General features: G+C 67.5%; 1 protein-coding gene and 1 long non-coding RNA gene across 3 annotated transcripts in view; one reads left to right on the forward strand and one right to left on the reverse strand.

Moving 5' to 3' along the window:
- DNAH17 (dynein axonemal heavy chain 17) overlaps positions 1-23,934 on the reverse strand; it is an 83,313-nt gene that overhangs the window by 17,559 nt on the left and 41,820 nt on the right. The window contains exons 37-61 of the mRNA XM_016143234.2: positions 22,571-22,728; positions 21,999-22,137; positions 21,585-21,812; positions 21,040-21,177; positions 20,169-20,301; positions 19,415-19,542; positions 18,642-18,790; positions 15,893-16,175; positions 15,629-15,802; positions 15,222-15,429; positions 14,823-14,988; positions 13,717-13,819; positions 12,955-13,102; positions 12,508-12,599; positions 10,962-11,123; positions 10,179-10,343; positions 9,540-9,731; positions 7,543-7,809; positions 6,349-6,510; positions 4,738-4,971; positions 3,499-3,663; positions 1,975-2,070; positions 1,644-1,861; positions 788-995; positions 553-668 (exon numbers count right to left, since the gene is read on the reverse strand). Of these exons, the coding sequence (XP_015998720.2) occupies positions 553-668; positions 788-995; positions 1,644-1,861; positions 1,975-2,070; positions 3,499-3,663; positions 4,738-4,971; positions 6,349-6,510; positions 7,543-7,809; positions 9,540-9,731; positions 10,179-10,343; positions 10,962-11,123; positions 12,508-12,599; positions 12,955-13,102; positions 13,717-13,819; positions 14,823-14,988; positions 15,222-15,429; positions 15,629-15,802; positions 15,893-16,175; positions 18,642-18,790; positions 19,415-19,542; positions 20,169-20,301; positions 21,040-21,177; positions 21,585-21,812; positions 21,999-22,137; positions 22,571-22,728 (4,232 nt within the window). The remainder of the gene's footprint in view (positions 1-552; positions 669-787; positions 996-1,643; positions 1,862-1,974; positions 2,071-3,498; positions 3,664-4,737; positions 4,972-6,348; positions 6,511-7,542; positions 7,810-9,539; positions 9,732-10,178; positions 10,344-10,961; positions 11,124-12,507; positions 12,600-12,954; positions 13,103-13,716; positions 13,820-14,822; positions 14,989-15,221; positions 15,430-15,628; positions 15,803-15,892; positions 16,176-18,641; positions 18,791-19,414; positions 19,543-20,168; positions 20,302-21,039; positions 21,178-21,584; positions 21,813-21,998; positions 22,138-22,570; positions 22,729-23,934) is intronic.
- On the forward strand, positions 27-3,504 carry LOC118603820. 2 transcript variants are annotated; one of them, XR_004951308.1, is made up of 5 exons: positions 27-381; positions 815-1,855; positions 2,064-2,094; positions 2,195-2,509; positions 2,849-3,504. It is a non-coding gene; the product is annotated as an uncharacterized LOC118603820 (long non-coding RNA). The 2 variants fall into 2 exon arrangements; XR_004951307.1 differs by having other exon boundaries at positions 815-2,094; positions 2,195-3,504.

The raw sequence follows: 23,934 nt of genomic DNA on the forward strand, positions 1-23,934 counted from the left end.
ATGCGCGTGGGCTCTCTGGGGCTCCGAGCGGCAACGAGCACGCGGCGCGTCTCCCCGGTCGCCCCGGCACGGAGCATCGAGCTTCCCGTGTTACCGAAACCGATTTCATCTGCTGCTTTGTGTTTTAGGGCAGCGACCGGGCAGCGTTAGGGGGCAGAGTGGCTCACAGGACAGTGCACACGTGAGGTGGCCCTGGAAGCCTGCGCCCAACGGCACGGCACGGCACCGCGGGTTACGACGGATCTCGGCCCGGGATGAGCCGCCGTGGACGCAGCGTCCGGGCGGGTCGCGGTTACTTGGGATGCTGCGCTGCGAGAGGTCACGTTCCCTGACGGCCACCGAGCACGCAGGGGCCACCGGCAAGCGCCACTGCTCCAGGAGGTGGGGACGCGGGCCAGCGGTCAGTCGCTGTCCTTCCCCTCGTGCCTCTGGGCTCAGCTAGTGACGGCTGGGGGCACGGCGCCGCCTCCCCGGCTCGCTCCTCCTCCCCGGAGGCCCTCTGCGGGCTGGCCCTGTCCGGGGTCCAGGAGGCCGGGCGGCGGGGTGAGCTACCTGTTGGCCAGCGAGATCACCCTGTTGGTGGCGTCCGCCTCCTGCTGGCACTTGATCTTCTCGGCTGTGGCTTTTTCGAACGCGGACGTTAGGTTGCTCAGGTTGGCATTGAGCTCCTGGGAGGAGGAGCAGGAGGGAAGGTCCAGCCCGGGGCGGGAGCGGCCGAGCGCGGGGGTGTGGGCGTGGCCGGGTCCTCGCGTGCAGCCACGTGCCCTCCCGCGTCGCCCGCACTCACGGCGATCTTGTTCTTGATCCGGGACAGCTTCTCCTGCGCCTCCGCCAGCTCGGCGTTGGCCTCCTCCAGGGCCTGCCTCTTGGGGGCCACGTCGCAGTAGACCTCGTAGAAGCGGACGATGTTGATGCACCAGGAGCACAGGCCCGCGGCGGCCGCGGACTTGGAGCGGACGAACTCGGGGTCGAAGGTCGGGTTGCCTTGGTAGGGCCTGGAGAGGGAACGGGGCGCTGGTGGGGGCCCCGCAGGACGCCCTGACGAGGCGGGGGCCCGTATGGGTTCTCGTGCCTCGTCTTTTGTGCTTTAAACTATCCTTTATTTATCAAACTTGCTTCAGTCGCCAGCTCTCTCCCTCAACAGATGGGAGCTGCGAGATGCTGAGGTCTCCCCCGGGCTCCCTGGGCTCACGGGGGGTGACTCTCAGTCAAGGTCAGATGGACCCTGAGGCAGGGTCACCAGCGGATGTCCAGGCAGGAGCCACACGAGACGCAGACGGCGGGTCTGTAGGGCTTACAAGTGGGGTGCCTCACTAGCGTAGTGCGTCGGAATTTACGGGTAAGACGTGGGAGTCCCCCAGCCCTTCCCTGCCCCGCAACCTGGAGGGCGCACGGCCACCGGGTCGAGTGCCCCCTGACGGGGCGTTTGCAGGTACAGCCGACGTGCCCCCCACCCCCTGCAGGTTCCCCATGCTCCTCGCCCGAGACCCTGCCCCACTACCGTGAGCACAGGCTTCCCCTGGGAGCGCCCGGCCAGGCCAGGGGCGGCGGGGGAAGATTCTGGGACCGCGCGGCGCCTGGGCTTGGCGGGGCCCCCCGTGGCGCGGCGGGGCCCCCCGTGGCGCGGCCGAGCCCCCACTCACTTGAACGCCTTCAGGCAGGCCTCGGGGATGTGCTCCTTGTCGAACTTCTTCAAGGAGTCCAGGAAGGTGTCCACCTTGCCCATCATGATTTTCGCGGCTTTCCAGCTCTTGTCCTTGGGGATCTTGCCCCCGGGCGCGGTCAGGATCATGACGGCGGCCGTGACGTTGACCACGGCGTCCGGCGGGGACCCGAACGACTTCAGCTCTGTCAGGTTGTTCTGCCAACGACAGGCCGGGGGGGGGGGGCCTGAGCGGAGCCACCACCAGGACCGGGGGCCGCGGTGTCCCCCCCACGCGGGCCGGTCCCCGTCCCTGTCTCCTGCTCCCCCACCTTATTCAGCGTGTCGAGAGCCTCCTGCGCGGCCAGCAGGGCCGGCTCCGCCTTGGCCAGGTCCGTCTCACACGCCTTTTGCTTCTCAGTGACGTTCTGGAAGGAAGCCGGCCGGGAAAGGTGGGTGCAGGCGGCAGGCCTGGGCGGGGCGTGGGGCTCCTCACTCCCTGTCACACTCACTTCCCCTCCGCCTCCCGCGTCCCGCCCCCTCGACCCTCAGGTCACGAGGAGCCCAGGGGACTCGGGGATGGGAACGGCTCTTTCTACTGGCTCCAGCCTCCCTGCAGGAGGGGGCCTGGGGCCACGCAGACAGCCCTGGCCGCAAGGCCCGACCGGCTCCTGGAGCGTCTCAGCGTGCAGCTCGGCCTCCCCCCGAGAAAGCGTGAGCGTCTGCAGTCATGCGCACATGCATTCGTCCACGTGCGCCTCTGTCCACGCGCCCATGCACGCATCCATTCACTCCTCTGAGCCTTTGGGTGCCAAGCAGAGACCAGCAGCGGCCTGGTGTCTCTCGGAGAGGAGCAGCTTCTGCGTGGTAACGGGGACGAAGGGGCTGTGGGCTTGGCGGCTTTGCTGGGCACCCGGGGGGGGGGGACAGCCTGGAAGGGCCCCCGCAAGTCCCATCCCAGGCAGGGCAGAGGGGCTCCTGGATCATCCCGCTCCACACCGGGCTGTAGGGACGACGTGGGGCTCGGGGAGCGGGGCGTGGGGGCCGCTGACCGGCCGGCTGCTCTGGGCGGCACCCACGCCCCCTTCCCTGGAGCACCCAGGGGCAGGTGAGGGACAGGCACCCAGACATCCGATCACTGAGTTAAGGGTGCCCGGGGCACAGGCTCTGGCTGGGAGCCTGACGATGTCGCTTGTTATTTTCGAGTCCTCGGCACGTGGCCGACCACACCAAGTCTCAGTTTCCTCGTCTGCTGGAGAGGACCGTGGTTGTACAGGTCCCCGCGAGACGCGGGGCGGAGCTCCTGGCCACCCCGTCTGGCCCGAGCGCCCTGCGCACTCCAGCTCCGGCCCCTCCCCGTCGGCCTTGGGGGGCCCCCGCCACACTGTCCTCCATCTCCAGAGATAGCAGACGATTTCTGGGACACTCTCAACTGAAACACGCATGCAGCCACGACCGATGGCTTAAACGCATGCGGGGTGGGGTGACAGGGACCTCCCGCTGGGAGCTGCCCTGGCCGTGACCCCGGACCCGCTGGGGGCGGCGAGTCTGAGGGCCAGGCTCCACGCTGCCTGCCCAGCCTTAACGTGCTGGCCTGGTCGCCGTGCAGACCCGATTCAGCGCGGCGGGCCCGGGCCTGAGAACCTGCCCCTCTGCCAGCTCCCGGGGGTGCCGTCCCTCTGGCCGGGGGACCCCACTCTGGAGCATTTCTCTAGGGGACAGCCTTCTTCTCACTGGGGGCCCCGCGCTCGGGAGACATGCTCCCCGCCCCCCGGGAGTCCTGCTGGTTTGGGAATGCACGTCCTCTGCCTGGACCACTCGGGGGGGCCCAGCCGGAAGCCCCCTTGTTTGCCCACCTTGTTGATGACCTCCACCTTGATCTCCTCCTCGTCGGCGACGGCCTTCTCCTTGCTGACCTTCTCGGTCTCCACGCCCACCACCTGGATCAGCTTGTCTGCGTTCTCGTTCTTCTGCTTCAGCTCGGCCTCCTGAATCGCCAGCTTGGCTTTCAAGTCGTCCACCTGCGGGGGGAGGCGCCGGGAGACGGGAACGCTTGGGCCGGGCCCCCGCAGGCCGCCCTCCCCTGGGACAGGCCGGCGGCCACGCAGAGCAGCAGGCCCTGCGACTCGTTTCGAAGCATCTTTCAACTTCTCCGAGCGAAGGGTTCGTGGAACGGCCACCCGCCGTGCAAGAGCCTCAAGTGTTAGACTCCTTCCTGTTACTCAGGGTCGGCAGTCCAGGTGGCCCGCCTGGCCGAGGGGTCCTCGGCAGGCTGGGCCGCCGCGAGAGAACGCCTGGGCCCAGGGACAAGGCGCAGCCTCGGGGGCACGTGCGAGGCCCCAGGCCCGGCCGGCGGGAGGGCCATGCTCGCCTCAGTCTGCGCAGCTCCCGCCACCAGCAGGGGGCCCCGCGGCTGGAACCGTCTGCACCTGGGAGCATGAGTCCCGGGGCCAGGCCGGAAGGGACCGTGGGGAAAAGCAGCGGCCTGCGGGGTGGGCCGGCCCTGGTCCTCTGAGCAGACGGAGCCGTCCGGGTGGAAAGCAGCCTCCTCCTAGCTCCGCAGAGCTCCGTCCCCCTCCTGCCCCCCAGGGGTGGCCTCGGCCCGCCCCGCACTGTCCAGCGCTGCCTGTGGCTCAGTGGGGCTTCCACTACAGCTGGGGTTCGGCCACCCCGTTTGTGCACCCCTCCACCGGTCACACCCGGCAGGGAGGTGGCGGCTGTTTACGGGGCTCCCTCGGATGCCCACAGGGGGCCGTCAGGGGGAGGAAGCCGGGACTACACGCCAAGGACATTTAAAAACCTGCAGAAAACCTAAAACTCAGCTCGTCCTGACACTGAGTGTGGCCGAAGCCCTTCCTTCTGGGCACCACGGCCGAGGGCGTTCCGGGGTGGACGCACTTTGACGGGCGCCAGGCCCGGGGCTGACGCACGCGCTCAGCACGGCGTTGGCATTGCGAAAGCGCACGCTCCCTGAGCTTCTGCGGGGCGGGAACGCTGTTCGCCTTCCTTCCTCCCGTGCGTGCGTGCGGTGCGTGTGGGGGCGGCGGGGCTGGGGAAGGTTCCGGAACCTGCCTCCGGGGCCCCGCCCTCCCCACCTGAGAGGCCGTGCTCTGCAGCTTCATCAAGCCGTTCTCCAGCCTCTCGATCTTGGCGACCAGCTCCATCCTCTTCTTGGCCAGCAGGTTCTGGTAGAGTTTGATCTGCTCCAGGAAAGTTTTGGGCGTGGTGTAGTTGTAGCGCCTCTCGGTGGCCAGGTACACCTTGGACATCTCGTTGACCGTTGTGTGCACGTAGGCCATGAAGTGGCTGATGGAGGCCTTCACTTCGGGCTGCAGAGGCAGGACCGGCTTGTTCACTCCCTGCTCCCTGACGGCACAGCCCCCCTCCTGGGGGACCCTGGCCTCCCTCTGGGAGGGGCCCGGGCAAGAGGAGGCCGCTGGCCACCGGGAATCGCAGGGTGGGGCTTCCCTCACTGGCCGGCGGCCCTGGGTGAGACGCGGCCCCTGCCCCGACCGGGGCGGCCGGACGGGCAGAGGAGGATGCTGGCGGTGCCGTGCCACCAAAGGCTCGGTCCAGCGCCAGGACACAGCAGAGCTGACCACCGTTCCCGCCTCTGCACGTCGCACACGCGCGCACACCCATGTCCCCGGCCAAGCACAGGGCCTGGCAGTGTCCAGCTGGCCCGGGCTGCTCAGCGGGCACTTACTGTGCGTTTTCTGTGCTGGGTCCTGTGCCCCGCCCCCCCATGCCAGGGCCACGTCTGCCACCACCGGGGCCACCCCACCTGCCCGAAGGCAGGCACTGGGAGCTTAGCCCAGGAATTGTCCAAGCGACAGTAATCTTAATTCAGGTTAATTTGGAAATGTGTTCGTCCAGCACCTTCCCAGGCACCTGCTGGTGCCGGTGGGGTGGGCTGGGGGCGGGGGCGGCATTTCCTGCTCCCAGGAAGCCTGTCTTGGGGGTCAAAGACCCACATCTACATTTCACTCGGGGCACAGATGGAATGCTGGTCGTAACTGCAGCCCACCCCAAAAGCGAGCGCCCCAAAGATGACAAGCAGGGAATTCTACCTGTCTTTAAAAACTGGGGGGCGGGGGAGTGAACTTCAGGTTTATTTTATCCTCCTAAATAATGTCTGTTAGAAATAAATGAAACGTGGTGATGAAGCGCGACTGACCCCGGCGTGCGGCCCTTCCCCCGCCTCGGCTGGGCCGGCGGGGAGTACAGGCGGGGAGCGTGGCCGCCACCCAGTAGAAGCCAGAGGGAGCTCACGTCCCCGGGGTCCGGGTCCCGCCGTCTAAAAGGGGCAGGTCCAGGTGGGCAGGGCCGTGCCGGGGCCTGGGGCCAGGGGGAGAAGGACGCCCGTGGGCCCTCACGTCCGTGACACGGGCCCTCCGGTCAGCCCCGCCAGGGACCGTGGCACACGGGCGTCCACCTTCCTGAGCCGGCCTCGCGGGGCCGGGAAACCAAAAACAGCAGCTCGTGTCCGTTTGCAGTTTTGTTCCCTGGGAACTTTTTAGCATCGATACTGGTTTTGAAAACGTTGCGTTAAGACGTCACCGGCCTTGATTACTGAGGTTTTGGGTGTTCCGTACATTGTGCACCAAAGGCGAGTACCTTGCTCGCCTCACCCCAATCCCGGCCCCGTGAGCGTCAGCACAGAGGGCGACGGAGGGCGACGGAGGAGGCCGGGCCCCGTGACGCACCTGGATCCCCTCGGTCTCCTCCAGGAAGCGGGCGCTGACGGACACCAGGGCGTCTTCCGGCCACTCATGGAACCAGTCGATGGCCGTGCAGTTGACCACGGCCGGGAACTTCCTCGCCCGCACGCGCAGGACGGAGCCCACGGGGGAGAAGCACAGGATCACCTGGACGCAGGGCACAGCGGGGCCGCTCAGGGGGCCGGCGGTGCCGGGGCCGACCGCGCCGAGGCCCACCGCGCCAAGGCCCACCGCACCACTGGGCAGGGCGCTCGCGCAGCCAGAAACGCTCCGCGTGGTCTCGGGTCCCAAAGTCTGGGGAGCGCGTGCTGGCTTCGGGGTCGGAGGCCTGGGCTAGCGCTGAGGTGGGTGCAGGGGTCGGCCCCACCCTCCCGGAGTGGCCCCGGAAAGGGGGACCGAGTGGGGATGGGAGTCCAAGTGGACGGAGGAGGAGGCTAAGAACGGGCAGGGCCACGTCCCTTGAGCAGGTCTGGTCCCCGGGGACACAGAGCCTCCTCCGAGCCCCCGAGGACGGTGGCTAATCCCCGGACAGGTGGGGCTTGCTGGGACCCAGCCGCAGAAGGGGCTGCAGACGCGGCCCCAGGCCTCCCTCCTGCCTGGCCGGGGACCGCTTCCTCATGCCGGCCTCAGCCTCGTGGCCTCTCCTGGTAATGTCCCTCCTTCCCCAGGCATGGTGCTGGCTCACGGGAGGTGGCCGCGCCACCTAGGAAGGGGCCAGGGGCAGGGAGCGCCTGTGGGGGACCCTCGCCCCACAACGACTTAGCCGATTGGACTGGGTAACCAGACAGGGGCAACAAAGAGACTCACTTCATAGGCCGTGTGGAGCAGGGACTGAGAGCCAGCAGGTGCTACCCGAGCTGTAGGGTTGGACTGTCCCCCACGAGGGGCAGCAGCCACCTGGCCGCTAACTGGTTGTTAGTTCAGCCTACTTCCACTGAGAGGGAACGCTGAAGCTACTCACGCATTTAAGCTTGCTGTGTGTGTGCATGTGTGTGTATATGTTTGTGTGCGTAAAACCCTTTCTTTGGCCGCCAGCACCTCGAACAGCCCACGCCCATCAGGCCGCCCCAGCATCCTCTCCATGCTGGGGGAGGATTTCCTCATCCCAGGAGGGAACTCGTCCGGCCCCCAGCCCCACCCCAGGAGGCCCCGCAACCCTGCGGGGACGGGGACCGGCACCTTGAGCTGCCTGCGCACTTTCTCGATGAAGAATTTCCAGCAGGTCTCCCGCGTGTCGTTAATGCCGAGGGACTTCACCTGCGGCCGCATGGATGTGATGATGTTCTCCACCTCGTCATCCGCGAACAGCCCCGGGATCTCCCCCGAGGCCAGCAGGTCGTTGATCAGCACCAGGAACTGCTCCTCGGCCACCTGCGAGTCCGTCATCAGGAACACCGAAGGGACGTTCTTCACCGCCGACTTGATGTACTGAGCGCTCAGGTCGGCCTGTGCCCGAGGGGACATGCGGAGAGTCTGCGCCTGGCGGGTGCTCGGTCAGGAGCCTCCCCGTGACCACGCGCGGGGTACACGGGGAGGTCGGCGTCCCCAGCAGAAGCGTGCGGGGTCTGTGGAGGGCAGCGCCGCCCACCGGCAGGTGCGTGGGTCAGCGCGGTGCGGTCCGCCCGCACGGTCCTTCAGCCCCCGGACCCAAGGACAGCCCCCTGACCCACGGATGAGCCTGAGGACGATACGCCAGCCGCAAAAGGGACAAATGCCGTACGATCCCACTCACGCGACGCCCCTAGACACTCGAATTCGTAGAGACAGGAAGCGGAAGGTGGGTGCTGGGGCTGGGGGAGGGGCAGTTACATATAATGGGCACAAAGCGTCAGTCTGGGGACTTCCTGAGACGGCGGTGGTGACGGCTGCGCGGCGCCGTGGACGCGTGGTTGGGACGGGACACTGTGCGCTACGTGGGGTCGCCACACACACACACAAGGAGCAGATGCCCTGAAACAGAGACCCCCAAGATGGGCCCCGAACCCTGAATACGTGCACCGCGGGCTTGGGCCGGGGGCCGGGGCACGGGAGGCCCTCCCCACGTGCACGGCGCCGTCGCCGGCCCCCCGAGGGCTCAGAGCGGACGCGGCGGCTCCTGTGTGGCGTCTGGAAGCGCAGACAGGAGAGCAGCGAGGCGCTCGCTCCTTCTGGAAAATACTCCCACGTATGAGTGGAGACGCGCACTCGAAACGTCCGTCGGGGTCATCCGAGTGTTGCTGTGAACGGTCGCGGTTTTGGTGGTTTGCTCATCGGTGATATCTGATTTTCCTCTGAGACCTCTGGGCCTCTGTCGTCGCTTAAAAGGCTTTAAAAATGCCCATCGTAGGTGGCATCGCCCGGGGACAGGGACAATCAGCAGCCGGAGGCCCGCTCGGCTGCCGTCCCCGGCAGAGCCCGCGAGGCAGGGCCGGGAGCACAGGGCTGGCAACGAGCTCATCGGCCCCGTCGCCCTCCTCAGGGTCTCTGCCCACGGCCGCCCCTTCCCTCCCGCCGCGGCCACGTGCGGTGGGGGGGGGGGTCCCCCCGGCTCTGGCGTCGCCCTGGCCCACAGCGGCAGCCCCGGCAGCAGGGCGGAGGGAGACGTGGCCGTGCGACCCGGGCAAGCGAACTTGTGTTCCAACCGCGGGCGCCGCGCTGCCCCGTTCTGGACGCAGCGTGTGACAGCCGCGCGGCTGCCGAGAGCGCGACTTTTCGGGAAGGGAAATCAGTGGGGACCCTCGGCCCTGCGCCCGGGGACGGGAGACCAGTTTACGCTCATGTTTATTTCACCGGCTCAGACGCGGCCGCCCAGAACCTTGAGCGGGTGGTGACGCTTCGTCATGGCTCTGAATTATTTAATCCGCAGAGCGGGAGCCGGAGCAGGGCGGGGCGGCCCGGTGACTGGGTGGGGGGGGGGGGACTGGCCAGTCCTCTGCTGCCACCGTCTGCGGCGACGTCACAGACTCCAACCTCCCTCCCAAGCAACCGAGACGCAGGCTCCCTTCCCTTCCGCTTTCGGCACCTGGGCGTGGGCGCTGGCCACAACGTTCCCCCGGCCTTTCCTTTCCGAGACGCAGACCCCGCCGGTGGCGGTGGCAGGTGGGGCGTCTGCGCTGGCTGCCTTCGCTTTGGGAGCAGGGCTGGCGAGACGTTTCCCCACCCCCCCCCCGCCCCGGCCCCCGAAGGCAGCATCTCACCTTGAGGTCGAGGACCCCGTAGCCCTTCTTGAGGGTGATCTGGAACACCTCCAGAGAGCTGATGTAGGCGGCCAGGCGCGAGAGGCTCTGCTTGCCGCTGCCGCCCACGCCCACCAGCAGGGCGTTCCCGCGGGGGGCCTCCAGGATTCGGTTGATCCTGCAGATGTGCGCCACCGCGTCCTCAAACAGCACCTGCGGCGGCCGGGCACGTCAGCCTCCGCCCGCCGGGGACTCGCCTTCCGCGCCCCGCGGCCCCCCGCAGCCCCCGGCAGCCCCCCGCGGCCCCTGCAGCCCCTGGCAGCCCCCCGGTATTGCCCCCTGCAGCCCCCAGCGCAGCCCCCTGCAGCCCCCCGCAGCCCCACGCGGCCCCCCCGCAGCCCCCAGCAGTCCCCCCACAGTCCCTGACAGCCCCCGGCGGCCCCCCGCGGCCCCTGCAGCCCCCGGCGGCCCCCTGCAGCCCCCCCCGACAGCCCCCTGCAGCCCCCCGGCAGCCCCCGGCGGCCCCCCGCGCCCCCCCCACAGTCCCCGGCAGTGTCCACCACGGGCCGTGCGGTCCGGAGCCCCCGTGTCGGGGTGACGGGGGGGGTGGGGGGCCGCGTGCAGGCCCTCGCCCGCGCTGTCCGGGCGAGCGCTGCTCACCAAGTTCATGACCGCGTTGACCTCGTTGTAACTGTCCAGGACGTCCACCAGCAGCTTGTTCAGCTGAGCCACGTCGGTGACCGGGAGGTACTTGGCTTCGCCGATCCCTTGAGCGAAGTGGCAGAAGATGTTCGGTTTGGCGAATAAGAGCTCCTCTCCAAGGTCCTGTCGCCGGGAGACAAGACGCCTCTGTCTCCGTCAGCGGCCCCGGCACCTCGCCATGTGCTTGGGGCCCGGCCAGGTCCCCCGGGGCCCAAGCCGCTGCCGTCAGGGGCCCCGCGGCCCTGGGCAAATCTCCCTGGTGGTCCAGTCCCCACCACACCAGGAATAAGCTCAGAGTCCGAAAAATCCGAATCCACTTATAAAGCGTGAGACGGCAGAGGGCGCCGACCTTTGTCCACGGGCCATCATCCCTTAAAACACTGCCTGGGTCTCACTCTCTCTCCTTGTCTCGTTAGCTCAAGTCACATAAACGTGAGGTCTTTTCCTTGGGCCTAATATGCATTCTGTGTCTATTGCTATACTTTCTATCCTTTCTTTTATTGGGCAGGGCCTTTCTCCACCCCGAGTGGATGGAGGTGGGGGGGGGGCGGTCAGCACACCGGGACCCACTGAAGGGTCAGTTCCTTCTCACTCAGACCCACGCCCACGTGGGACTCCATGTGGCCCTTCCCATCCCCCCGTGGGGGGCTCCTCCGGGAGGACCGGGGTCGCTCGCGGCCCTGACGCCGCCTGATTAGGCCGTTCCCGGGCTCAGCAGAGGGACCCGGTGGCCTGACTCACGTCGAAGAATTTCTTGGTGGACGCCATGGTGACCCTGTGTAACGTTTCCTGGTCCTTCTCATCGACCATCTTGTCTCCGTACACCCTCTCGGCCTCATGCAGCCAGAGGCGGGCGAGGTCGAGCGGGGTCCTCAGGACCTCGGCTGTGGAGAACAAGAGCCCCTGCCCCCGGCGCGGGGCGGTCACGCACGGCAGGGCGAGCGCTGTGTGGCGGGCGCGGCGAGAAAGCCGCCGCTTTCCCGGGGAGCGGGCCGCGCAGCGGCGGCTCGGGGCCGAGGAAGCCGCCGCTGGCCAAGCCCACGCAGACCCTAGCGGCTGGAGGCTGCAGAGATGCGGGGGAAACTGTCCTCACAAGACAAGGGTAGGGGCTTCATCCTCTAGTGGGGTGGAGGGTGGACAGGGGACAGAGCCAGACCATCGAGGGCCGCCGAGCAGTGGGCTCCTCTCGGGCTCTGCAGCCGACATGTCCAGTCCCGGCCCAGCCGTTTACCGGCCAGGTGGCCTGGGCAAGTTCAGCAGGTGCTTGCTGAGGGTCTACTGTCTTCCAGGCACTTTTCTGGGCTCTGGGAACACAGGGGTGACAAGGCAGACCCTGCCTTCACGGAGTTCGCATTCTAGCAGATGTACGCAGGCACACACTAATCACTGTGACGTGTCGCGAACGACATGACCAGGGGCGGTAAACCGAGTCAGTGGGCAGGAGGAGCGGCCTCTCGAGGGCATGACATTCGAGCTGACGCTTGAAGCGGGAGGAGGCAGGTATGACTTAACCTCCCCGAGCCTTAGACACCCTTAGGTGCATGACGTGCTGTTTGGAGGAGAAAACTAGGGTGTAAGTGGCCAAGCCTAGTGCCTGGCTCAGATTATACAGTCAGTAAGTAAGAGGAAATATCACTATCAGAACCACCATCACCACCATCACCACCATCACCATCACCATCATCACCACCATCATCATCACCATCATCATCACCATTACCATCCTCACCATCATCATCACCACCATCATCACCACCATCATCCTCACCATCACCGTCACCACCATCATCACCATCATCACCATCATCGCCATCATCATCACCATCATCACCATCACCATCATCATCACCATCACCACCATCACCACCATCACCACCATCACCACCATCACCATCATCACCATCATGGCCATCACCATCATCACCATCATCACCATCATCACCATCACCACCATCATCATCACCACCATCACCACCATCACCACCATCACCATCCTCACCATCATCACCATCACCATCACCATCATCACCATCACCATCACCATCACCATCATCACCATCACCATCATCATCACCATCATCACCACCATCATCATCACCATCATCACCAACATCACCACCATCACCATCATCACCACCCTCATCACCATCATCTCCGTCATCATCATCACTGTCATCAGCCCACGGGTCACTTTGTGTTCTCCCCCGGGAGCAGCAGAAGAGGAGAGAGCTCATGGGTCAGGGACTGGGCCACAAGGTGGCATGACACACAGCTAAGAGAGCAGTACCTGGAAAATATTGGACAGGTCCCTGAGGTTGAAGATGTAATGAAACTTGATGGCCGTGGGGAGAAAGGTCGCTGTGACTTTCTGGTGCAGGGCTGTCACAAGAGAGAGACACATCGATTCTTGCGTGCCCTTAATGGCCTCAGGAAGTGCAAGGCTTAACGTGCAGTCTCAAGAGCAAATGGACTGTGAACGGGTGACAGTGTGAGTGAGCACGCTGCTGTCCCAGCGATGGGTAAATCACGCCTGCACACTCGACTTCTCATCCGCTCCCCCCGCCCCCCGCGGCAATTCGATTTCACATCTCCTGTGGAAACACAGCATCATTTAAAAAGTATCGATTGAAAAGCATAAATAAAATATTTACCGGGGGAAAAGAGGAAGGAGCCGTCGGCTCCAGGGAACAGCAGGTTTTGCTGACGGGAGGCGGGAGAAGGCTGGCCGGCTTACCCAGGGCCGAGGCCACCAGCTGGCCGCTCATCTTCTGAACCACCATGGGGGCCGAGCGATAGGCCAGGTGCTGGGACAGGATGGTGCTGTAGATGGTCGTGAGGGCCTCCTGGCCCGGGAAGCTCACGGCAAACACGCAGAAGTGGCGCTGTGGGCAGCGACCGCGAAGCCCCGTCAGGCCCCCCCGGGGACCCGCCCGCGGCCGGGCCGCCGTCCCGGGTGCAGACTCCGTCCCCAGCCCCTCACGTCTGCGCGCACGGCCAGGGCGGCCGCTCTGCGTCCTCGCGCCTGATGTGAGGCCCAGTCCCATGAAACCGTGACTGTGTCTGAAACAGCCAAATGTACTTCATGCTCTCAAGGAAAATTCGGGGGGAGGCGAAAGGGTGTTTCTGAGCCCAGGCCTGGGTCTGTGGCCCAGGGCTCCGCCTGTCTCGCTCACCCGCGGGCGAGCCTCTGCCCGCGCAGGGCTGCGGACACCACGGGACAGCCTGCCCGCCCCAGGTGTCGTGTGGGACGTGCAGACACCGAACATGTATTTGTTGTCCACCTGCCGTCCAGCCTTGACTGGCGTCTGTATTTTCGGTTGCTGAATCTGGCAGCCCTGTGGGGTCCCCTGCAACTTCCTGACACTTCCGAAAGATTAGGGGCTCTCCAGAGCGTCGGCCTGCAGCACCGACGTCCCAAACCCAGGCTTTTGCTCTCATTGGTCCAAATGGCCCCCAACCCCCGGCAGCCGCAGAAGGGGGTCTGATGACAGCCTACCTGAAGTCTGGGGTCGATGGTGAAGGACCCCGAGGTGGGGTTCATGCAGGCCACATACTGGCAGTTGTGGACCTCCTTTAGCGTCAGCTTCTGCCGGTCATACCTGCAACGGGGAGACCAGCGTTGGCATCCCGACCCACCCCCCCGCCCCAACCCCTGGCCCAGCAATGCCTCAAACGTGGAAGAATAAAAAGCCAACTCAATAAATGTCTATTATACGTGAAACAGCCAATTTCACTTCACGCTCTCAAGAAAAATTCCGAAGCAGGCGGCGGCTCAGTAGCTCAGTAGCTCGGGGCCGGGCTGGGTCTGTACTCCAGCTGTCCACTTAGCGGCCTCAGGCCCCTGGGCACCTCCCCCAATCCCCGAGCCCTGATTGCGGCCTGCGGCCCGCCATGGCTGCCCTCGCCGGATTCCCACGGCCGTGAGCTCGGGGAGTTGGCGCCGCGCAGTGGGGAAAAGGCAGGCGACGGAGTCGGGCAAACGCGGGCTTGACCTCCCGGGCCTCGCGCTCCGGCTCCGCCGCTGGTTAGGGCTGTGACGTCGAGCGGCCACTTAACCGCGGCGCGCCTCCGGTTCTCGGGGGTAAGGGGCAGGCCCTGCGCACCCACCGACTGGTTTCTGACGGGGGTTCTCGGGTCCTTCGGGCCTCGGGACCCCCAGGTTTGGCCTGGGCTCCTCGCCGTGTTTTAAGCATGTTGAACGTCTTTGCAAACCGCGGGCTTAACCATGCCGCCCTCGGCTCCCTGTTCCCGGAGGAAGTCTGCGCTCTGTGGGGCGGCCGCGGGCCCTGGGTCCGGCTGCGGCCGCCCCACACCCTCTCCACTCGCACACGCCAGTCACCCCAGCTCCTGTGGCTCCTCCACAGGCCACACTCCCTTCTGCCACCGGGGCTCTGCGCATGGCATTTGCTGCCGCCGGATGCGCTCCCTCCAGGGCAGGCTCGCAGAACGCAGGCGGGGAGCCGGCGCGCCCCGCCCCCTCCGGCTGAGCCCCGCCCCCCACGCGCAGGCTCACCATCCAGGGCAGGCTCCCAGACCGCAGGCGGGGAGCCGGCTGAGCCCCGCCCCCTCCAGCTGAGCCCCGCCCCCCACGCGCAGGCTCACCAGTGCTTGTGGTCCATGTGCTGCCGGATGAGGGTGTGCGGGGCCACCGTCCCGTACTTGTCCACCTCGGGCATGTTCATGTCGTCGATGAAGTAGATCAGCTTCTTGGTGCCTGGCGGCCCGTAGTTCCTCCCTGATTTCTTCTCCAGCGGCTTCTCGAGGACCCCTGCAGGGGGGGAGGAGGGAGAAGGGAGGAAGGGGGTTGGCCCCGGCACTGCATGGGTGGGCGTGGAAATGGAGAGGCGGCTGGCAAGTCCCTGGGGGTTCGTGTGTGGTGGGGGGTGGAGGGAGCAGCCACGTGGCGGCTCGTGTGGCCGGGCCGGACTGCGAGGGCCCACCCCGGTCCTCGGCCCCGCCCTGCAGCCCCGCACCCCCAGCCCGCGGCGCGCCCGGGCCCACCCTGCAGCATGGCCGAGGTCGTGTAGAAGTTGAAGGGCACGGCCTGCACCAGGTAGTCGTCGGTGCTCAGGCTCTCCAGCTTGTCCCCCATCAGCACCGACTTGCCGGTGCCCGCGTTCCCCACCAGCATCACCGGCCACGACTTCGCCATGAGCAGGTCCATGAAGTAGCGGATGCGGATGGTTTCCGTGGTGTGCACCAGCGAGGCCTGCGTGGAGCGGAGGGCGGGTGGGGCGTGACCCTCGGAGGGCCGGGCGAGTCTCCCGCGCCCCCTCCTCACTCGAGGGCCCACCCGAACCGCGCTGCGCCCCCCTTTTCCTCGGGGCCCCTACAGCTGAGCCGCAGCGGCGGCGGCTGCACGTTCGGCCCACGGCGTGGGTCATCTCCGCTCCTGGGCGGTTGGTTACCTGCAGTGGGACGTCGGGGTCCAGCTCAAAGGAGGGGACCTTGTCCGTCCAAGGCAGGAACTTCTTGGTGTCAGGGTCCAGGTAGTAGTCGAAGATGGTCCCCTGCGAGGGGAACTTGATCGTTTTGAATTCGTTGATCCACCATTTGCTGAACTCAACGCGGTAGTCTACGAGCTGCGAGGAAGCCGGAGCCGTGAGGAGGGCAGCTGAGCAGGACGGGGGCCCGGAGGGTGGCGGGGCGGGGGGGGGGGCGGCCGGGCCCACCTGGTCCTGGAACATGGCCCCGCCGAAGGCCCAGAAGCAGGCGAACACGAAGTAGAGCTCGTACAGCTCCTTGGGGGAGTCGGGCGGCGTGTTCTTGTCCGTGAGGAGGCACTCCAGCAGGTACAGCACCATGTGGATGGTGGTGATCTCGGGCACGGGCGTGATCTTCTTGAAGCCGAAGCGCAGCTTGTCCAGGCACATGGGCAGGTACTTGTCGAACAGGATCATCAGGTTCGCCTTCTCGGACTGCACCTTGCGCCGCTCCAGCCAGCTGCTCACCACCCTGGGGAGACGGGCGGGCGCCGGGTGAGGACGGGGCCACCGCGCTGGCCGCCGGCGTCTCCCTGCCCGGTGACCGCCTGCCCGCGCCTCCCCAGGGTCCTGCTGTGGCTGCCTGGTGGTGCGGACCCACAGAGGTCTGCTGAGGGCGCAGGGTGCTGGGGTGCGCGCTCTCCTGATACTCCAGCTACGGAGGCGCTAGAAGCCCAGAACAGCTGGGAGCCATCCTCGCCACCCCAAGGGAAGCCAACGCCAGGGCGGGAGAGCTGGGGAGGCGAGGCGAGGGGAAGGTCTCATGACACCATTGGTAGGGAGAGACGGGGCGGGAAGGGAAGTGAGGGGGAGGAGCTGGGACATCGTCTGGACTCCTGGACCCAGCCACGCCTGAAGCATGCCCTGGCGGATCGAGCCAACAGATTTTTTTGCGCTTGCTTCCACTGGCTTGAGCTGAATTGGCCACGTTCAGTGCAAGAGTGCAAACCCATACAACAGGCGACCCCGAGGAGCCGTGTGGCACCGTCGGGCACCCACCCAGCCGTGGAGCGGGCCACAGAGAGGTGGCCCCCACGACACCGACCGTGCGGACGCCGGAGCTGGCGGCCCGGGCTTGAACCAGTTTCACTGGGGCCAGCGGTGGCCTGAGGCGAGCTCTCCGCGTGTCTGGGTCCCCGGCTCCTCATCCGTGCACGGGACCGATGGCAGCCAGGCCCCCTTCAGAGGCCGTCCAGGCCGATACTTGGGACGCTCGCAGAAGGCAGCCTGGTCCACGGCGCCCGCGAGAGGCCTAGGCAGCGTCGGGCCGGCCCTCGCCTCGGGGAGCGCGTCATTTCCAGGATGCTCGAAGCACAAGTGGGGAGGTCACGTCAGCAAGCACAGCCCGGCTGCCGCCCGCAGCCCGGCACGCACGCCTTGCTCTGCGTCCACCCGGTTCTGAGAGGTCTGCCCCTCACTGACCTCTGTCGGGACAGAGCGTCGAGGGCTAGAAACCTCGGCTCCCTGGCACCCCGCACAACCCGGGGCCACAGAGTGGACCTCTACACAATCGACGTCTGCGAGGGACACGGCAGCCCAGTGCCTGGCCCAGGTAAGAACTGGGTCCCAGGTACAGCCGGTCTTCGGGACCCAGACCCACTTGCAAGTCTGTACCTGGGCTGCCGCGTCCGCCTGCTGTTTTGAAGGCGCGTGTGTTGGTCAGAGTCACGCAGCGCATGCTGACACGTGTGCCTAGACACGCACAGGGGACGCGGGGCTTTCCTGCCCCAGGTCTCCGCGGGCCCCTGCCCTGCCCTGCCCCGAGAGGCCACTGGCCTGCCGTGCCCCGGAGCCCCGCTGCCCGTCCCCCTCCGGGACACGAGGGCTGCTCCATCTCTCCGTGGCCCCTGGGCCTCTCCTCCAGCACAGAGCTGCGTACCCTCTCGCTCATTCCGCGGGGAGCCCCGAGAAGTGCAGGGCCCGAAGGTCCCCGCCTCGGCCCACCTGCCGATCTCCGGCTCTCCCTCCAGCCTCCTGGGTGGCCCCTGAGCGCCCCACGCTCTCGCCTTCTGCCTGCCGTCCCCGGCCCCCGCCCCACGTCCTAGCAGCTGCTGCCCTAACCTTGTTTCCACTCTCCTGCCTTAGCTGCTGCGCACCCCGAAAACTGCGTGGGCAGTATGGTGGCCCCTCAAAAGACACGTCCTGTGAACGCGACCGGATTTGGAAATGGGGCCTCTGCCCATGTAAGCAAGTCATGGACCTCAAGATGGCATCACCCCGGGTCAGGGTGGTCCTAAGCCAAAGACGGGTCCCAACGACAGGAGGGAGGTTGGGGCACAGAGACCACACAGAGGGGAGCCACGTGAGACACTGGCGGGGTCACGTGGGCACAGAGGCAGCGATCGGCGAGGCGTCCACACCCCAAGGAGCCCCGAGGACGGCCTGGGGCCACCAGAACCCGGGGGCGACGCCTGGGACTGATCCCGCCCCGGACCCGCAGAAGGAACCAGACCTCCCGCGGCCTTGGCCTCGGCCTTCTGGCCTCCAGGCCTGTGAGGGAGTAAACCTCCGCTGTGTGAAGCCACCCGGTTTGTGGGCCTGCGTTACGGCGGCCACGGGATGTGGCCGGAGCTGCCGGGGAAGACGGCGGGGTGGTGTCGGGGCTTGGGGGTGGCCCGGTCCCTGGGGCAGGCCAGCTCCGGTCCCGTCCCTGCCGGGGCCACCGTGCTCGGGTGCCTCTCAGACCCCGGCCTCGCCGCCTCGCCTCCGTCCTGGCAGATGGTCCCACTCCCGTCGCAGAGGCGAAGGGGCACCGGAGCACGACCCGGCTCTCACCCCCCTCGCCCCGCCGACAGCCCCGCCGACAGCCCCGCCTGCACCGGCAGCCCACCGCGAGTGAGCGCGCCCCCGCACGTGCCGCTCGGGAACGCCACCGGGAACGCCACCGGCCTCGGCTCCCCCGGCCACAGCGGGAGCCGGACGGCCGAAGCCGACTCACGGGTTCCATCCCAGGTCCGCGGGGTTGATGTAGAGGATGCCGGCTCTGGAGACGGTGGCCGGGGTGGCCGTCCTCAGGTGGCTGATCTCGAACACCAGCCTCATGGTGCGGTTCAGGGGGATGCGCTCGTTGCTGGCCAGCGTGAGCACCTGGCGGCGGGGAGTGGGCGGGCCACCGACCCAATGGCGTGTCTCACGCACACGTCTCGGAGGTGGGGGGGGCCGTGGGCCCCTCCCCCGCCCGCCAGGCCCCCGCCCCGCCAGCCCCCCGCCCCGGCAGCCCCCCGCCCCGGCATCTCTCAGCCATCCACAACGCCAGCCCCCGACACGGGACGACTCGAGGGGCTTGCAGACACGGGTGGCAGGTGGCATGTCACTGTGATGTTAAGTTTGCTTTTTCACACCAGGACCCCACTCCTCCCCTGGGAATTCTAGAGCTCCCCCTTCACCCAACGGGGGATTATTTTCCCAAGCTGCTTCTAGAGGATCCTGATACCGTTTCTTCTCCCCAAGGCAGTCGCCGTCCTTTCCTCGTTATGCTTTCCGTGGCTGGCTGCCCCCCGCCCACGCTGCGCCCCCAAGTGTCCGAGGCGGGCCCACGAGGGGCTGCATGACGGGGGGCACGTCCTGTGACGGGGACTCTCCCTGCGCCCCCCCCCAAGTCGGTGGCAGCTTCCATCTGTCGTGTGTGGCGGTGGTGATGGGGGCGTTTCCCGTGACACCCCATTACTGTGGTTCTGGGGGGGGGCTCGGGAACGCAGGCGCCCCTCCAACCTTGTTGTCATCCATGACGGTGTTGAGAGACTCGATCCACATGGGGTCTATGTCCCCGTCCAGGACGATCCACTTGGGGCCGTCGTGGGTGATGTTGGCCAGGTCCCGCATGATGGTGGAGAACAGGCCTGCGAGGGGGCGGGCTGGGTGAGCGGGGGGCGGGGGCGTCTCAGGGGCCCCCCCCCCGGGGTCTGCAGCAGGCCAGTGCTCTCTGAGGCCACAGGGGCTGAGACAGTTGTTCGTGGGGGTGGCCCGTCCCCTGCTTCGGAAGACATGGGGGCGATGCTGGGCTCCTGGTCTGGGAGGGGGGTACGGAAGCTCCAGCGGGGTGTAGGCGGGTCTCCCCGACAAGCAGTGTGCCCCTCCCTCCACCTGGACCGCACTGGGGCCCCTACCGGAGCCCCGGCCTCCCCAGCCCGCTCTCCAGTGTCCCCTGAGTTCTTTCCATGGCTCGGGGAGGCTCCGACCTGCCCTTCCGGGATGGGGGCCCCTGCTCCTGTCGGCCTGCTCAGAGCAGGTCTGCTGATGCCCGCGGGCCCCTGTGCCTGTGCGCCCCGGCTCGGCCCCGCCCAGCAGAGCGACCCAGCTTCCCCCCCTCCCCGTGTTCTCCGGGCTCTTCATTATTCGCCGTGCGTGGGGGCCCCCCACTGCCGGGCCTGCGGCGGGTCTCCCCTGGGCCGGCCTGCTCCCCGCACGGAGCCTGCAAGTGACCCCGTGCGCCCACGCGGCCCGCCCGGAGCCGCGGCTCACGTACCGTCTTTCCACTCCCTGGTCGCTGGGTTGATGATGCCAAACAGCTCGTCACAGGTCACGGCCTTGGGGTCCAGGTCCACCGCCACCGGCTTCCGCTTCAGGTTCTGGTAGGTCTTGTTCAGAGACCTGAGGACCTGGGCGGAGTCGGGCACACTCAGGACCGGGCTGGGCGGCGACCCCCACCTGGCTGAGGGTCGCACATCCACTCGGAGCCCAGAACCCCCGCCTGGGTGACACACTGCTGAGTCTGTGTCCCCCAAACCGGGACCCGGGGGGCGGCAAACGCACTGACGTTGTTCCCGTCCGCAGACAGCAGAGCTGCCGGCCTCGGGACCAGGCGGGGGCGGGGGAGATGCACTTAGTGCCCCCGCCGCCGTAGCGGAAGCAACGCAGGCCCCTGCAAAGCAGCCCGTGACTGCTCCAGCCAGAGCGGAGAAGTCAGAGGCCCCCGGGCCGCTTCACGGGTACGGACGTGCATGTCCCTTGTTGGTAAGTGGGGTCCGGAAACTCCTGCCTTCTCGAAAACAGTTTGCCGTGAGCGTGCCCCAGGTCGTCAGCCTTTGGAACTCATCCTTAGTGAGGGAGCGAGGCCCCACCCGGGGGCATCGCGCTGAACACTGGGCCGCTTTGGAGCCGCGGTCCCAGCCCTGGCAGCACGGGGGGCCTGACGCCTGAGGGTCTGGGGCGGAGCCGAGGCGGCGATGCTGGCGCTGGGGCGCGGCTGCAGATCCAACCGAAGCTGCTTCTCGCCTCCCCCCGCCCCCCACCGTCCCCCGCATCAGTTTCCTTCTTGGCTCAGTGACGCGTTTCCTGTCGGGGGGCCTCCTGGGGCGCCCTGGGCGGGGGACGGAGGGCCCCCCGGGGCCACGTGCCTGCGACTTGCCGCTGCCCGCGTTGCCGATGACAAACACCGAGTGTCGCACTTGCAGCAGCTCCTCCAGCTGCACCACCTTCAGCACGAAGCTGTCCTCCGCCTGCAGCCTGAGCTCCAGGATGCTCTGCTTGATGATCTGGGGGGCGCACACAGGTCGGGGCGCTGGGCCTGGGCGCCAGGACCGGGCAGCGCTTCCGGGCGGGGCGGCGGGGGGCTGCTGTCCAGCCGGAGAGGCTGTCGGGGAGCAGTGGCCCTCCTCCAGGGTGGACGCGGTCACGGCTTCTGCCGCGGATGCCGCCGCGGCCTCCGCAGGTTTGCCCGAAGCCCCTACGTTCTTCTCGAGGCGCCCCAGCATTGAGAGGGGGCTGGCCAGGGCCGGAGCGGCAGCTGGCGGCCTCGGGGTTCTCCTGGCAGTGGAGGGAGCTGGCCGCGTGTGCGTGACCGCCGCGGGCCGGCAGACAGGGCCCCCCGCCCCAGCGCTGAGCCTGACCTACGGTGGGTGTGCCGGGCCCCCGGGCTGGCCCCAGGCCCAGCCGCCCCTACCTTCTCAAAGTTCAGGTCCCGTTTGCGAGGCACGTCCAAGGCCGGGAAGAGGTCCCCAATCAGCCCCATGAACACGGGCAGGTCGTCGGTCACGATCTTGGGGATGTTGAAGTCCCTCAGGGCCCTCATGAGCACCTGGTCCTCTGCCCGGCTGGGGTCGCCTCTCTTCAGGGAGCCGGCCACCACCAGCACAGACTTGATGGCCCGCAGGCCCCAGTCGTAATGGTCCTGTGGGCAGAGGGCGCAGGCGCCCGGTGTGAACATGTCTTCCCGAGCAGGGCCGGGACCGAGGCCGGCCGCCTGCCGGTGCGTGTGCAGCCTTCCCCGGGCCGGGCGGGGAGGCAGCCGGGGCCACCTGCATCCCAACCCCCACGCGCCCCGGCCCCGGGGGCCCCGGAGGACGCCAGCACACACCTGCTTGGAGAGCAGCTCTTTGCACAGGGTGTAGAGCGTGATGAACTTCCTGGCCAGCAGGCGGGCGTCCAGGAAGCCCTCGGCCACCAGCATGATCTCGCAGATGAGCTCGAAGTCGGGGACGACCATGGCGCAGGGCCTGGAAGGCCAGCGGGCTCCGCCTTGGCGTCTCCCCGTCCCCGCCCACACCCGGCCTGCCTCTCCCCGCCCAGCGCACCTCGCCTGCCCTGAGGACCAGGGGTCTCCATCCTGGGGCCAGAGCGGGGGTCCGAGCCCCCTCCGCTCCCCGCCCCTGTCCGCGCCTCCCAGCCCTCTTCTGGCCTCCACACGGGGTGTCTCCAGGCCCCACATTCGCTCCCCTGGACCCTGCCTCCCACTGCCTTGCACCAGGGGGCAGGCCGCGCCTCCGGTGGGGACCGGAAAGGCAGGACAGGAAGAGCCGTCTGGGCTTCGGGGGGCCCCGGCCCGCTGGCCCCGTCTGCCTGGGGAGCCTTCGCGGCACACCTGTCCGCCCCTGGCTCCGCTGGCTCTGCGCCCCCCCCCCCAGCGTCCTCGCCCCGCCGGCCACGCACCTGAACAGGGCCTTCAGGTTCTCGGGCAGCTCCGTGCGCCCCGCGTACCCGGGGTTCATGGTGATGAAGATGCCGACGCTCGGGATGAGGCGTATCATCTCCCCCAGGAAGTTGAACGTCTTCTTCTTGGCCCGAATGGCGTCCTGGACACATTTGACCTGGGCAGCGGGCGCGGGGAGGCGTCAGCGCGGCGGCCGCCAGCTCTGGCCCCGTCACGGCGCGCCTGGCCTTTTGTGTGTTTTACATTGAGACAGTCACAGATTAGGGCGCGGCTGTTAGAATGCCAAGGAGACCCCGTGCGCTGCGCCCCCCCCCCCCGCCAGTGACCCCGAGGGGACCACCTCACGCAGCATGCTGCAGCGCCCCGGCCAGGATGTGTCCGTCACCGCGAGGGCCCCTCCGGCCCCCTCCCGCGGCCGCGCCCTCGTCCCGCCCGCCCCCGGCCTCTCCGGGGCCCAGCAACCCGGATCGGTAACGGTGTCTCTTCTCCCGAGTGGGCCGTGAAACCGGTCACCCGAGTCGGGCTTTCGTCACCCGCCACGTGCCCCGGAGGCCCCCCCGTGGCGTGTCCTTTGTCACGTGCCACCGCCTGGCCTTGTTACGCGTCCTCCTCCCGCTCGGGCAGCGCCCTGGCAGGGCTGCTTTCGGCCAGTCCCGCGCCCGAAGGTCTTTAAGGAACTGGGACTCGGTGACTTTGAATTTCATGGGTCATCAGCGCCTGCTGCGGCGGCTGCAAACCTCCAAGCCACCACGGGAGGGCGCCCCACGCTCATGGTTAGAACCTCTCACAGGCCTGCCTCCCAGGACCCCGGGACCGTCCTGCCGCCGGCTCGCACTCCCGCAGGGCTCCCGGCTGGGGGCGGCACCCCTAGAATTCTCCGCCGCCCCCGCCCCGTGCGGAGCCTCCCCTGCGCCCTGTTCCAGCCGTTGCTCCTCCAAACCAGTCGACAAGCACTTAGCGTCTGAAACAGGCTCCGTGTAAGGATCCTGGGGGCTGTTCCCTGCTTGTGGGGGCCAGGAACTCTGCTAGCGCGGCGGGGGTGGGGTCCCCAGGGCCGTGGCCAGCACGGCCTGCAGGTCCGGGGTAACAGAAGTGGAGGGGCCGCCGGGGAGTGCGGCAGGAGAGTTTAGACCGCCGCCGAGCACAGACTCGGGCGTCGGGTCAGTGAGTCTAATGCAGGCTGCACCCCTCGGGCGCGGGTCTGAGCGGCCGGGGCTGGCTGCTAAGCATCCACGCTGCCCCCTGCTCCCCACAGGGGCTGTCCAGCCCCGGCCACCACCCCCCCCCCCATGGGTGGCCCGCGTCTCCTGCCTGTCCCTGTCCTTACTTCCAGAGCCCAGTGGACTGCGGGAAAGCCCGGCGG

This window comes from Rousettus aegyptiacus, unplaced genomic scaffold (genome assembly GCF_014176215.1).
Source record: "Rousettus aegyptiacus isolate mRouAeg1 unplaced genomic scaffold, mRouAeg1.p scaffold_m13_p_6, whole genome shotgun sequence".
In the NCBI taxonomy this organism is placed as follows: Eukaryota; Metazoa; Chordata; class Mammalia; order Chiroptera; family Pteropodidae; genus Rousettus; species Rousettus aegyptiacus.